This window comes from Talaromyces atroroseus (assembly GCF_001907595.1).
Source record: "Talaromyces atroroseus strain IBT 11181 chromosome Unknown scaffold_16, whole genome shotgun sequence".
In the NCBI taxonomy this organism is placed as follows: domain Eukaryota; kingdom Fungi; phylum Ascomycota; class Eurotiomycetes; order Eurotiales; family Trichocomaceae; genus Talaromyces; species Talaromyces atroroseus.
In genome coordinates this window covers 397,158-411,076 of record NW_017971448.1, presented here as the reverse complement: position 1 = coordinate 411,076, position 13,919 = coordinate 397,158, and the positions used below count along the sequence as shown (strand labels likewise).

Below are 13,919 nucleotides of genomic sequence, written 5' to 3'. Positions count from 1 at the left end.
GACCCATCAGAAGATTACATTTCGAAATAGAACGAGATAACCCCTGATGGGATACCTAAGTATAGGACCATGGTAATCGATATCATGCTTCGTACAACAGTTGCTCGCACCTCATTGGGTACTTCGGCATTTCCGGCTTAAGCGTAACGCCTTTGTGTGCTGAAGTCGATCATGCAAAACTAAATCTTATTCTATGCTTGTAATTAAATACGCATCCAATGAAGGTAACACATGAACATAGCTTTTATTAATGCCTGACAGGCTGTATATAGTGGGAGGGTAACCCGATATTTTAGTCCCGGTGGCCTGAGCTCATTCCTACAATAGATAACGTTACAACGGCCCATCCAGTAAGTAATACCCATTGGTAGGCTCAAATATTATTTTTGATGGGCCACTGATAGGCAAGGAAATTGCATAATCCTTGCACAATGCTCACAACATTGGAAGAAAGCATGACCCGCAATGTGCGCACAAAATGATTATTCTGCATAATTTAAAACTCAAACTAGTCTGGCAATCTATACTCAGGCGTAAGCAGCTTGGGCACGAAAGCACTGCGTTTTTATTGTATCAAGTCCTTAAGTCACCCTTCCTGTCGGCTATGTAGCAGGCTAGAGTAAAGCCAAGTGTGGGTGGGTGATTATATGGACTGCTTTGGCGGAATTTTCCGTAGAACCACATCATGGTCTTAGATATTGAACTAGTGTTAATTCTGCATACAGTGTTTTCCTTACCAACCGGAAGTGGCACGGGTATCGGCAAAAAAGAGACCATCTGATGCTAGATCGCGTAGCTTCAGAAACTAAAGGTGCCGACAATTCAAACCTTATTACGCAGTACACTACCCAGGTGATTGGCTTACCAACATGATTCTGAATGATAATTGTGGAATTTCTGGATGTATATCTCCCTCTCACTGTGTATTGTTTGAGAAGAAGTCTGGACAGATACTGCCAAGTTCTTGAACAGAGAATGACCCGAATAAATCTGTTTGAGTCATATGGAATTATTGTCAATGCTCGAATCAATCTGTGGAGGGTCTGCGTGGACTTTCACATGCTATACGACTGTAGCCTAAGATAGATGCTGCGTCAAGATAGTCTTCTACCTGGTCAATACGAGGTATTATGCTGAATGATAGCCAAATGAATTCGGGGTTTCCGGGCAACTATACAAAATTAAATGGCGACCATGGCGTACGCCATGACTTCCAGCCAACCGGATTATGTTGTACTGCAGCTTTCTGGCTAGGTATGCGCAATGAAGAGAAGGTTGATGATCCCTGCCAACGATGTTATGGTTAAACAACGCTGGTCCAGGCTTACAGGTGGATCGCTTATCATGACGTGCTAATCAGCGATGACACGTACATTTTTGGGTATCCACCTGCCTTTTTGTAAATTCTTTCCCCCGGGGCTTTAGAAATTTCAATGATAGTTGAGATCAACAGGGCGACGTCACTATGTAAATCTATTAACCCGTCCTGGTGTGAGCTTTACCCGTACAAAGCTAATTGGCAGGGATTAATATTGAATGCCCGCTTTGACTATCCTTGTCGTACGGAGCAGTGCTGATGTCTGAATCTGTGAGGCTGATTGTCTTCCCTGCAACCACATGATGTTTGGACTCCTGCGTATGTAGTCATCAAATGTCTTCAACTTTTTTCTGGTTTTATATTGTATGTTATTCTAATTTTTATTTTATTTCCCCCTTGTACTTTAGTTAAGTTTGGCCAAGGATCAATGCTATTCGATGACGGCCGACTTTCCAGCTTAGTGGCTTCAGCGGCCGACCTTGGAAGCCGGTGTGGACTGCTTTAGACATATAGATATATATATGTACATTTATACCTAATATATACTTGCAAGCTTGCAAGAAAAAATGCTAGGACAAATCAAATTGGTTAGCGTACACTTAGGTTACAGGTATAAAGACAATCTCGGACCGACATCAGTTGTTCAACAAAGAAACGTAGTATTTTCTTGCTTTTCAACCCTGTTAGCGCCACGTGTGTAAGCACATTCTATCGGGCTCGGTAAAGTCCTAACTCTACATATAGCCAGGGACTCTTGACGATCTTTAAGAGACTTAAAGGCTGTGTTAAGCCGTAAGAGATACGCCGCGTACTTTCCGCAAATATGTAGGCACGGAGAAGACAACCGCCCGGCTGCCGAAGTGGTGGATCAATCTATTATACATGGATATTCCCTGTACTGTAACACTGCTTTCCCGCTTCTCTCCATGTCTTGTTTCTGAAATTTATTTTGTTGCTGGACTTCCTCCGGTAATCCTTGAAATGCTCGCTGGAAATGGCAGGAAGAAGAGACGGATGCAGATCAAAAGTGGCCAGGCCTGCAGGGTTCCTTTCCACGGTGCTACCCCCTTCTTTGGACGGTAATTTTATCCGTATCGTGTATTTCATTTTCTTTTCACAGCTTTCCCAGTTATATTTCTTTTCGACTACACGGAGTAATTACCACTTCTAGTAGATAGTAATATTTTTTAGTGTGTGTTAGGGCTGGACTTATATTGCTCGCCGCTACGAGCCGACGACATGTGGGATCCTGAACAATTTCTGTGACTTATATCTATAAGTTTGCTGGCACATCTGGGACGCTATGTAAATTGAATTGGGATAAGTAACTCAACATATGATCATCATCTAGGATGCTGCTAAGTGCTTTGCCTTGTCAACAAATTTTCGATAAATAACGTTATACTTTCATCGTCTACTATTGCAGTCTTTGGGTGTTCGACAACTGTATTATTAACACACCTTTGTCAATTGTCCACTCTTTTGATTCCTTTCCTTTCTTGTGGACCTAAGGTATGGGTGTGAACCAGTTATTGCTGTTTTATCAAGATCACTAGAATCCACCTATATCTTTGACTTCTTTGTTGCTGATTTGAAATTAGTTATGCGAGTTGCAACTCCTAAGGTGCGAGATGTGCAACTGGTTCAAAAATATATACGTCTATACAGGATGCAGAGATCCCAGTCAACATTTTCACAAGACCGATCTGGAAGGAGACAGGGCAGGACAGTGTCACGATGGCCCTCATGAAAGAGTAGTTATTGAAATAGGGGTTTGCCGTCTCTGTCGTCGTTGAACCCCCGAGAGCTTTCTATTGTTGCTGTCCATGTTCTTCTGGAAGTGTGCATCATAACTTTCTTTGTCAGCAAGGATTCGAGAAGGGTCAATGAGGATCGACATCAAAGTGGTTCATTTGTGAATGATTGCTGAACCTTCAGCCCGTTACTATTCATTGGGAGCAATGAAAGTTTCTTCATGTCTATTTGAAAACACATCATGTTATATTATACAATTTCTTTTAGAACTGTATGCACAATTATGGGAAATTCTCAAACTGAATTCAATTACATCTGCAAGAGAGATGTCAAGAGGGGGCAAATAAGCCAAGCAGGCCGGGAGGCCTGGCATGGTGAATTATTCCTTCTAACTCCAACACGAATTGATAGGGTTTCCTTTGGAATTATAAGCACACTCCTACCAGAGGGTCGTGCTATAACAAGGCCTGAGCGTTGTCTGACAGGACGCAAATTGTACTTCTCTCATATAAGCAGTAAAACATTAATAATTTTGACTAACTCTGTATAATTCAGCAGAGTCCTTACTACCTGGGCAAGGTAGGATACAAGAGGACACAATTAGCTCATAGGTCCATAAATGCGAGCTAAAAAAGCGTCAAAAAACTACTAATTCCTAAGATTGTCCGGCGAAGTACACATAGAAATGGAACAAGAATATAGCCAATCATACAGCTGAGAATAGTACAGAGGTTCTCATAGAACATTTCTCAAAGTGAGATACTTGTACATATTCCAAATTCATCCCCACAGCAACATGGAGAGAAGCTACCCGTCGTAATCTCGGATATCATCCTAAGCCTCGATGTTGCACATCACATGTAAAATACAGCCTACATATGGACTTTTGCATGTTTCATAAATTCTTTTTTGAATCGATACTAAGTTATGACTAATGATGTAATGTTATGGTAATCGGAATTGCTTTGTACTAGTTAGAGGATTGTTTCAAAGCTACTGACTTGTGTTAGTAGGAGGCAGCCGAGTTATAAAAAGTGTCAACATCTAGGTGCTTTCCGAAATGAATTGTTCCTGGTTTCCCAGGAATAACTACCTAGGTTTTCACGTTACTATTAGGGCATGCATGGTACCAAATAACACAAAGCTTCCTTATCCAGGTGCCCCTCGAGGTCGAAATTACGATAAGGCGCATGTAAGGTACCCCAAATCGTGTGGGCTGACAACTTCCCGTTATATTAGTCTCACATAGCCAACAATGTCAAAGTATCTGGGGTTCTAGTCTTAGGATTTGGTGGTTAAAATAAATATTAAAGTTCGTGCTATGTACCTTGAATTGTTTCATAAACTCTTGAGGTTGAACTCCTTTTGCTTCATTCAGGGATTACTACAGCCTCATAGAATCCAGAGGTGCGAACTAATAATACTATATATCAACAATTGCACCGGCTACAATATTCTGATCTAGCAACCAAAGGTACTGCCGTGTTTTGACCGAAGATACGTTAACAGATTATCAGATGCGTAGGCGCACTCTGATTGGCTGCAAAGCGTATACAGGATACGGCGGGGCTGACCATGTGGATCTAGCGCTTATCCCAATACGGTAAAACACCAACTCATAGAGTCACGTGATCTTACAGGGTGAGACGCAGAAACTAAGCGGCCATGTTGCACGGCAACAATCACTCGAAGCCTCACGTCAAGCCTACCAGTCTGTCCAGAAGTCGTCATCGGTACTTCCCATCGGTTTGCTATATATGCAAATCTTTCGCTCGCTACCATAATAACTACTCTCGTTTCTCGCTCTCGGGGCGCTTCACCATCTCTGAACTTGGAGGGTCGACCTCCCTCACCCCCTCGTCGACTTCATAAACCCCAACGAACTTTTCCAGCCTGCTGTTATAATACCGTTTGAACGCTCCCGTCAACATGTCCGGGATAACAAGTTTAGACAGTTTCTGTCAGACGGTACCTGTGCCACTATGCTCTCTCATTGGGCCTGATTCGTCGATCACGGGTTCGCCAGGAATTCTCCCGAATTGTTATGCACGGAATATCGATGTTGGCAACACTATCATCTTCCAGGCTGCGTCCGATTTTGCACATATCGGCGCATTGGTCATTATAGTCATCATGATCTTGCATGTGCGGTCTAAATTCACTGCGGTTGGTGAGTATTGTTTTTGCATGCTAATTCCTTTCAGACAACGAGTGATACTGATAAAAGCGAAATAGGCCGTAAAGAAATTCTCACCTTCTTTTATCTGTTCATGATCCTCACTGTCTGGTCCCTTGTCGTCGACGCCGGCGTCGTTCCTCCCCATAGCAGCCCTTGGCCATATTTTGTCGCTGCGCAGAACGGTCTCGTTTCGGCTTGTTGCACATGTCTGCTGGTCAACGGCTTCGTTGGGTTTCAATTGTATGAAGACGGCACAAAACTTTCGGTATGGCTTCTAAGAGCTAGTTCAGCCGGAATGTTCGTTATATCCTTCGTCGTCTCGTTGTTCACGTTCAAAGGATGGGGTGGGTTGGAACCCTCGAACCCCGTTGGCGTTTTTGTTGTCGTCTATATTTTAAACGCTATTTTCCTTTTCATTTACGTCGTCATGCAACTACTGCTCGTCTACAATACTTTGGAGGACCGTTGGCCTCTGGGGCACATTGCTTTGGGTGTGTTCTTTTTCGTTGCCGGGCAAATCGTGCTCTATGTCTTCAGCGGCACAGTCTGCAATGGCACGTCGCATTACTTGGACGGGCTATTTATTGGCACGCTTTGCAACTTATTTACAGTCATGATGATCTATAAGGTAAATATATCATCTTCGCCTTATCAAATTATTCTCCGGGGGACAAAAATGCAACTAACACAAGCACGCAATCTAGTACTGGGACTCAATCACGGCAGAGGATCTCGAGTTTTCGGTGGGTGTCAAGCGAAACAATTGGGAAGTTAAGGACATCTACGAAGAGGATCGACGACTCACAATGTATCCTGACAATGGTTCTGAATACGCACCTAGCACGCACTACCGATCTTCCACATTTGGCGGTAACCATTCTGGATTCTAATCTACTTCCCAACTCAGCGTATACGATCCGAAATATTTCAATGGGGCGTCCTTGTAATCATTTTACCTATCTATCTATCTATCTATTTATTTATTTTCATGTACATATTAACAAGACATTGCTCATATCTCACTCGGGCAGATGGCGTTTCGTTTCTTGTTTATTCCTTCCTCGTTTCTTTGAATTTTGCACTCTAATATCGACTTGTAAAAGCATATAGGGCTCCACGTTTCATGTTTGCATGGTTAGTTTGATAATATATCTTCAAACTTTCATAGTCACAACCTGATAATTTTCCTGGATTACAAGACTGCAGACCTGAATTAATTATACAGAACTAACCACAGACGAAGGAACCATTGTCCCAAATACAACGAACCACACCAGTTTGACCAGCTCTATATACACTTTGCCAGGGCTATCAATTCTATATGACGATAAAGTCATCCTTATCTTCTCGTCCTTTGCCTTTTTCCCGACCTCCCTTTTGTCCCTCTCCAGTTGCATTAGCATCATTAGGAGCATTGTTTGTCGCAGCTGCAGTCCTACTGCTTATAGCACTGGCATACCAACCTTGATCAATCCATCTAACTATCGTATCCGCCGCTTCATGAGCTAGCATATAATACTTCGGATTGTCCCTAGGCCCAAACATACTGATGTGTGCTGTAGTCTCGTCCGAGGCCTTATCATTCAAAGCCAAAACCCATTTGATTCCTGGATGATCTGGTGTGCCATCACCGGCGAGCATATGATCGTCGGCATCAAAATCTTCTGGTAAATGACAAAATGTCCTGTCCCGGGCACGCGGGACACGGAGAAACAAAGATGACGTGTTATTATTCGAAGGAGGAGGCGCCGGAGGTGCCCCCTGTCCGAGGCAAGTGTAAAAGTTAATAGACATGATACCACGCTCCTGCTGGATATCTGCAAGCGATGCAACGCGATTTCGTAGATCAACTGGGCGCGCAAGACAGCCGACGAATTCAAGATGCGAAGACACCCATCGCCAGCCCTCGGTGAATCGTTCGCGTTGTGAATAGAGGGCCGCGGCACCGCCAGCTGCCACTGCCCCAGCAGCGCCTGCAAACATAGCCATCTTGCCCCATCGAGACCAGGATGGCGTCGCTGCAGCGTCGGCAGCAGTATCTGTTGCTGCCGGTGGTAGAGGCAGGGATGGGGATGACTTTGTCATGGAGCTAGCGGCACCTGCAGTAGTAGTCGATGTGGTCGTAGTGGTCGTAGTGGTCGTACTTGATTTATTCCCATATCCAAACAACCCAGCCACGTCGGTAAAAGTATTATACGCAGTCGATGCGGATTTATAATGTCCTTGAGCGCCATGCGAGACGACACCGGGAGCGATACCTAGAAACGGGGTATCGAACGCCATCAAGCCCTGAATATGCGGAAACATGAAAAATGGAGGCTGGAAGTTCGCGGGGAAAGTATTTCTTGAGCCACCCTTTCTATCGTTATCTTCATCAAAATCCCTCTGCTGAGACGCGGACAAGTGTGGAATCGGCTGCTCGGAAGCAAGCAGAAGGAGTGTCTCTGCTCCGACAATGCCGCCCATAGAATGACCTATGAGAATCGCATGGACAGATGGATCGACGGTCGGTGAAGGGGTGCCGTTTGCAACTTCGATGTCGATGACCTGGTTCTGGAGCCTTTATATAAATTAATACATGAGCTTCAATCCATACAATATAGTTGAAACAACATGCACGTACCATTCGCGGAACCTGCCCACGCATTCTTTCAGGTCTCCTCTCGTCTCGAATTTGGGGTACGTCACAGCCTGCACGCTAATATTCGGGAGCGCATGTCTGACAAGTGCAGTTAATTGTTCTGGAAATTTGAGGAATGTATCACTTCCGCCCTGTATCAATGGTACACGTCGCTTTGAATCAGCCATCAAGTCATGTGCCCCGGGGGGGAGTTTCAATAGAAGGGGTTTGGCGAACCCTAAAGCCGTGAATAAATACGAGCAAAAGCGTTTTCTTCATTGTCTTTGATAATGCTTGTTCACTCTCCGTGGGGAGCGAATTTGGGGCTGATCATTGTGCGAATGAGCAACAGCTGATGGTTGGCTTGAGGATACAATCTAGTAGGAAAGGAAGCTAGCTGTACGGCCTGAGAGGTTATCGCGATAGCGGTGTGGGGTCACCGTCATAGTTCCACCATGGATATGGATTGATGCTACCTCGGAGTTTTTTTTCGTTGCTGATATGAATATTGTTTAGGGGAACAGAAATACAATTGCAAATTCAACAGTGTGGGTTGGAAAGGCCCGAGATTCTAGTCCCCGTCAATGCGATATATACAACATAGGAAAGTCGTCATGTCGTCTGGTCAATGTACCTCATCAAAAGCTCATGAAACCACAAAACCGAGAAAAAGATAAGAAGAAAGCTATACATGCATGCTTGGACATCCTAGTTTGGCCGTCTTGGGCTCTCGAACCATACAAAACAACTTGATCCAACATGTCAGCACACGAAGTTGTTATAGCGAAAGAAAGGAAGTATTAATGGTACTTACGCGACAAACATCTCCAGCATCTTCGCAATCCATCGTCTTCACCATACGAAACCCCAACTTCTCATAAATTCGCACGTTCGGCTCACTCTTGGAACTCTCCAGATAGCACTTGACGCCCTCTTTATCGGCACGATCGGTGACCACTTCAAACAGGCTCCGTCCAATGCCTCGGCCCTGAGCATCCGGCCTCACCGTCACGATATTGCAGAAGTAGTATCCGCGCTCTTTATCAGTCCATATTTCGCGCTGGGCCTCCGCCTGTTGCGCCTTCCAGATCCAGTATCGTTTCGTAATGAGGCCTCCGCGTCCCCAATATCGCAGATTCGTAACCAGCTGTCGCACCGATAGATGCCACGCCTGGTACCATGCATACCAGGTCTCGGGCTGAGAAGCAGGCTGCGGAGCAAGCCAACAGGAAACGCCTAGTACTCGCGAGGAAGGATTGTTCCCTTCCTCGTCGGACTCTGCTTCTTCTTCTTCTTCTTCTTCTTCTTTCGCGACAAAGAAAAGAGCATTATTGATTCCCCATAGACATCGGGATGTTAGTGAACTTGAATTCCTTTGCTGATTGAACTATTAAAGCCGGCAGGTGGAAAAAGGCAACAATCCCTTGAACATGAGAAACAGCGGGGTTCAACTATGGAACAACCGCGGTTTACTCAGCGATGGCCTCAAAACGTTAGCTTTTTCTTCTTTCTTCTTTTCTTTCTTTCTCTAGTTTGACTGCCTAGGGGACGCGTCGGGACTTAAGTATGCTAGAAGCAAGGAACAATGATAATATGCGCGCTTGATCCTCGGTCCAGCTGTAGCTCGAGAAGTCATAGCAGTGTATGAACGCATAAACAAAGGGTATGTGCGATTGAAATACAATGATACATGTCAATACATACCTTTGAAGCATCAAATACCCATTGGAAGTAAGGGTCATCCGCGAAGCCCTCCTGAATGCATTCGACGACGCCCGGGATGTCATTTTCTTGTAATGGCAAAACCTTGATAGCCATATTGATATAGTATTGACACTACCCTGATTCGTTTTATTCGATTTCTAGGACTGCGACTAGCCAGAGGAAATGATTAAACTCGAACACAGAGGAAGCCTAACACCGTCGATGCGAATTTCGGTCTTGCTCTGATAGGCAGCCGATTGACTAGTTAGTGCAGTGTTGATAAAGGATGCACGATAAACGATGAAACGGTCCCCGGCACGGGAGAAAAAGACGATAAGCTCATGAATTGCAGTTCAGTAGACTACTGTAGTACGACCGCAGGATGAGGAGCAGAGAGCAAGCAAGCTATTAATATTTCTGTCCCAGGCCTTGAATCGACTAGACTCAGCTGGGTATGGAGCACTAACCGTGCTAGGCATCTTGAAGCGCAAGCATTGGACTGGTCACATTCTATTTCTTACTTGTACTACGAGTCAGGCCTGCGGAGTACATCTACGACCATGCAGCGACCTTATCGTATCATGCACTTCCCTCGCAACTGGTAGCATGTCAAGCAGCCTTTTGCTTGATATCTCTCTTATACGCCAGAAAAATATCTTGTATTTCCACAGCAGTTCTCATTCGAATCAGATCCAGACACTTCCATCAACGTAGTACTTAGTAACTGTATGTGTTTCATCCAGCACTACTTTAGAAAGGCGGAGTAAGTGGGAGTCTCCGAAGTTGCTAGCGAAAACGCTCATAAGAGAAGAGGCATTCAATTGAAAAGGGACCTCACATACCGCCACTTGTAAGGGAGTGAGCCCTCTACGGCTTGAGATAACAAGAGGAGAGAAGGGACAAGAGTACGACCAGGAGATTTTACAAGCATGCTTACCGAAGGCGGTGTGTGGTGGCAGATTCGGACGATTGTTTACGGAGTACTCCAAGCCCTTCGAATGGTAGGACGCTGAATATATTCAAGAGTATAATAAGAAGTCGCCTCCTATCAACCCCTAACCCCAATGCACTACATGAAATATCCTCCTTTTCTTGGAAATATGAAGGCACAAATAAAGCGAATGGGGTTGTCACGAACCAAAAAACCTCCCGTAGTAATGTAAAGAATCAACAAGAAGCAAGTATGGACAAAAGAGAAGAAAACAAAACGCCAATCTAGGTGGTGTATATCGGATGATTGATTCATACTTTTATTTGCCTGGGAGTGATCGTTAAGCTGTCATAAGTTCGTAAAAGAGTATGTACCAACATGTACAAATAAATACATCAACTTTTTGTTAAGCCCTTTTTTTTTTTCCTCACTGAACGGTAGCATCGCCCAATCGAACCCATTCTCGCGGTACATCCATGCTACGATGCACACGACCGCCAGGGGTAAGAGGAACATCAACTCGACCGAGTCCGCGCTCATCGTCCTGTTCCTCAAAATAAGAAAGCCGATTGAAATAATCAGTCAGAACGGTCTCCCGGTCATTATCACCGACTATGGTTGCATACTCCGGTGGTGGAGTGATCAACGGCGGCGGTGGTTCCAGTTCGTCGAAAGAAGGGGGTGCGAAAGACGGCGCTCGTATGAGATGCATGGGTCGCGGTGCATCACGTCCGCTTGGCTCGTGGGCTATGTGTGCTTGTTCAGGCCGTGACAATCCCCCAGACCCGTTAGTGAAGCTGCGCGGTAGTCCACGGCCATTGGGGCCCACGTTAATGTCGTTATCAGTAGGATTAATATTGGAGTTCGAGTTGTCAGACATCAAGGTGGTTAGGTTTATTCGGCTGTTTGAAGCGCTCTGCTTTGACATCGGAGCCCCGGGACATCCACAAGAAGACGCTTCTTGGATAACCGCGGGGTCTGAAGAAGGGTCGCTGTATGCCGGCAGGTAGATATTCCCTTGTGTGGCTTTGCAAGATAGGATGTGAAAGGGAGAGTCGATTGAGATCTCAAAGTGACGGCGTTTGGTAGGGTCTTTCTCATCGGGTTTGGACAGACGCATTACAATCTATTTATATATTAGTCCACATTGCTCTTGGTCTCGTATATAGAAGAAAACAGGCTAATTTTCAACTCACCTTGATCCAGTGGTTGATTTGTATGTTCTCGTATGTTGTATCAAAATGCAACTTCTGCCCTTCATCCTTTCCCTTCATTGTATGGCAGCTTGGGAGTTGCACACTAAACTCCATCTCCGTAGGCCCAGTTCCCACTTCATTGGACAGATTGCCCAAAAGACTGGTCACTCCTCGGTTAACCTGTTCTTCCCCTTGAGATGCTGCTTCTCGTCGATCCCAGGGCACGCCACCACCGGCGGTGACGCGCATACTACTTCCGGGATATGTGCTGATACTAGGCACATCGGCTCGTTTCTCAAAAAGCAGAACTTTCTTCGGAGGTTGCAACCGATGAACATACTTATCCTGAGTCCAGTGCTGAATGTTCTCCGACACGTATACTTTGATCCGGTGGCATTCAACCTTGGCGAGCGGTGTCAATTTGAAAGCAATCGGGACCTGGGACCCCATTGGGAAAGATTTTCCTGAAATAACAATATCATAATGCAGTTGATCCTCCCAATTCCGCGAAATGGCAATTGGCTCAACTTGCTCGAGGGAACCCTCAGCAGGCGTGCGTATAACTTCTATTTCCGAGGTTCCCAGCAAGTTGGGGCGAAATGCGCCTGATCGTTCCACAATAGCTTCCAGGTCATATCGCACAAAGCCGAGCTCACTTTTGATAGTTTCCGGCATTGACCCATCAATGGGAAATTCAAATGAGTAGAGGTAATCACCGGGAGGAAAAAGTCGGTAATTGCGCACGGCTTGCGGCTGCGTGCTTGGAGGCGGCGCATCGTTCTTGTTGAAACTGCGCGACTGGTTAGACTGTAGAGACAGACGTTTCAATTCCCTCGCGGATTCCCTATTAATGGTGGCCGTCGATCCATTCTTCAACAGCTCTCGTGTTGTGGTAGTCACATTATAGATTTTCGTTTCTTTGGTCGCGTTCAGGGGCGCCGGGCTCGCTACTTTGTAGTAATGAGCACCGTAAGGATTCTGAACAATGGAAGATTCGCCTTGGTTGAAGTAGACCATCCCCGATGTTAGGATGTCTTTCTTGTCGTGAAAAGAGACTTTCTTTGGTGGAATACCTGCCGGCGAACTATTAGCCTTGGTTCTAGGCAATATATGTTGCGGACTTGAAAGAAAGGGGCCTACCATCTGGCCAATCCGTTTGCGCCTGTCCACGAAAACATATGGAAACCTTCTTAACCTTTACTGCCTTCGTTGTCTTGATATGCAAATGGCCTCTCAAAATCGTCGACTTCTTCGTGCTTGGATCGTTGTGGTCATAACCCGGTAGGAAGAGTACTGGCTCAGCTAGTGCAATGCTAACGGTGATACCATTCCCCGTAGCGACAACTCGCTCGTTGCGCAATGTTGGCATACCGACACTCATAATATTCGAGTCGTCACTGTTAGACCGCTCCCGAGACATCGAACGAGATGAGGTTCCACCAGCAATTGAGTTGCTACTAGAATTGCTTTGTAGCATTTGCGCGGCCATAAACTGCGCTACTCGGTCTTCGTCCGCGCCTACGAAGATCTCCGAATGTGGCCTCGAACGACCGGGCCTCGCCACGTCAAGCGACATTGTGTTTCCGAGTTGTCCTGTGGCGAAAGCTCGCAGACGAGAGAGTTGTTTTGCGCTCTTCCTTGGCCTGTCTGACAGCTTCCCCCAGAGCTCAGCTAAATCCGCGCCGGATGGCCTAGAAGAGAGGAAATAGTAGCGGCGGGAATCAGTGCCTCGTGGTTTGCGCCAAGATCGAGCGACTAGTTGATCTGGATATGAACAGACTGGTTCCTGTTTGCCTTGACCGTTGTTAGCATGCCGGTGGTCGACCGCAAAAGTTGTCATCGGACGATAGCGGACTGAACTGAAGGGCATTTTTCTTCCTGATGGCAGCACGGCATGGGATAGTAACAAAGAGAAGAGGGCAAAATTAAATGTCGAGGCCCCCGTGTTTTACCAGAACAAAACGGCCATCGGAATAATCTCTGCGCCAACAGCTCGCGCTGTGACGGCATCCTTGTATTTATTGTCATACATGGGGCCGATCACAGAGCTGATACTTCAGCTGTGACGAACCTGATTGGCGTTTTGTCTGGCCTGAAAGGGGGGGGGAAAGGGAAGAAGCAAGAGGTAAGATGACAAACAAGGGATAGGCAGAGACTAACAAAAGTGACAGATGATGCACACTTACGATGATTTTGGGCCTGTCAAATCAATAATG

At 45.7% G+C, this 13,919-nt stretch overlaps 3 protein-coding genes across 3 annotated transcripts; 1 reads left to right on the top strand and 2 right to left on the bottom strand.

Moving 5' to 3' along the window:
- Positions 1-5,002: 5,002 nt before the first annotated feature.
- UA08_08891 (Chitin synthase export chaperone) lies at positions 5,003-6,142 on the top strand (the record flags this gene model as incomplete). The annotated part of the gene is made up of 3 exons (XM_020263940.1): positions 5,003-5,243; positions 5,309-5,880; positions 5,957-6,142. The coding sequence occupies 3 exons, from the start codon at positions 5,003-5,005 to the stop codon at positions 6,140-6,142; spliced, it is 999 nt and encodes a 332-aa protein (XP_020115902.1).
- A 427-nt stretch (positions 6,143-6,569) lies between these two features.
- Positions 6,570-9,690, bottom strand: UA08_08890 (hypothetical protein; the record flags this gene model as incomplete). Its single annotated transcript, XM_020263939.1, has 4 exons — positions 6,570-7,812; positions 7,876-8,024; positions 8,687-9,259; positions 9,577-9,690. The coding sequence occupies 4 exons, from the start codon at positions 9,688-9,690 to the stop codon at positions 6,570-6,572; spliced, it is 2,079 nt and encodes a 692-aa protein (XP_020115901.1).
- Positions 9,691-10,934: 1,244 nt separating this feature from the next.
- UA08_08889 (hypothetical protein) lies at positions 10,935-13,573 on the bottom strand (the record flags this gene model as incomplete). Its single annotated transcript, XM_020263938.1, has 3 exons — positions 10,935-11,633; positions 11,704-12,776; positions 12,844-13,573. 3 exons carry the CDS (start codon positions 13,571-13,573, stop codon positions 10,935-10,937), a joined length of 2,502 nt encoding a protein of 833 aa, XP_020115900.1.
- Between the last annotated feature and the right edge of the window lie 346 nt (positions 13,574-13,919).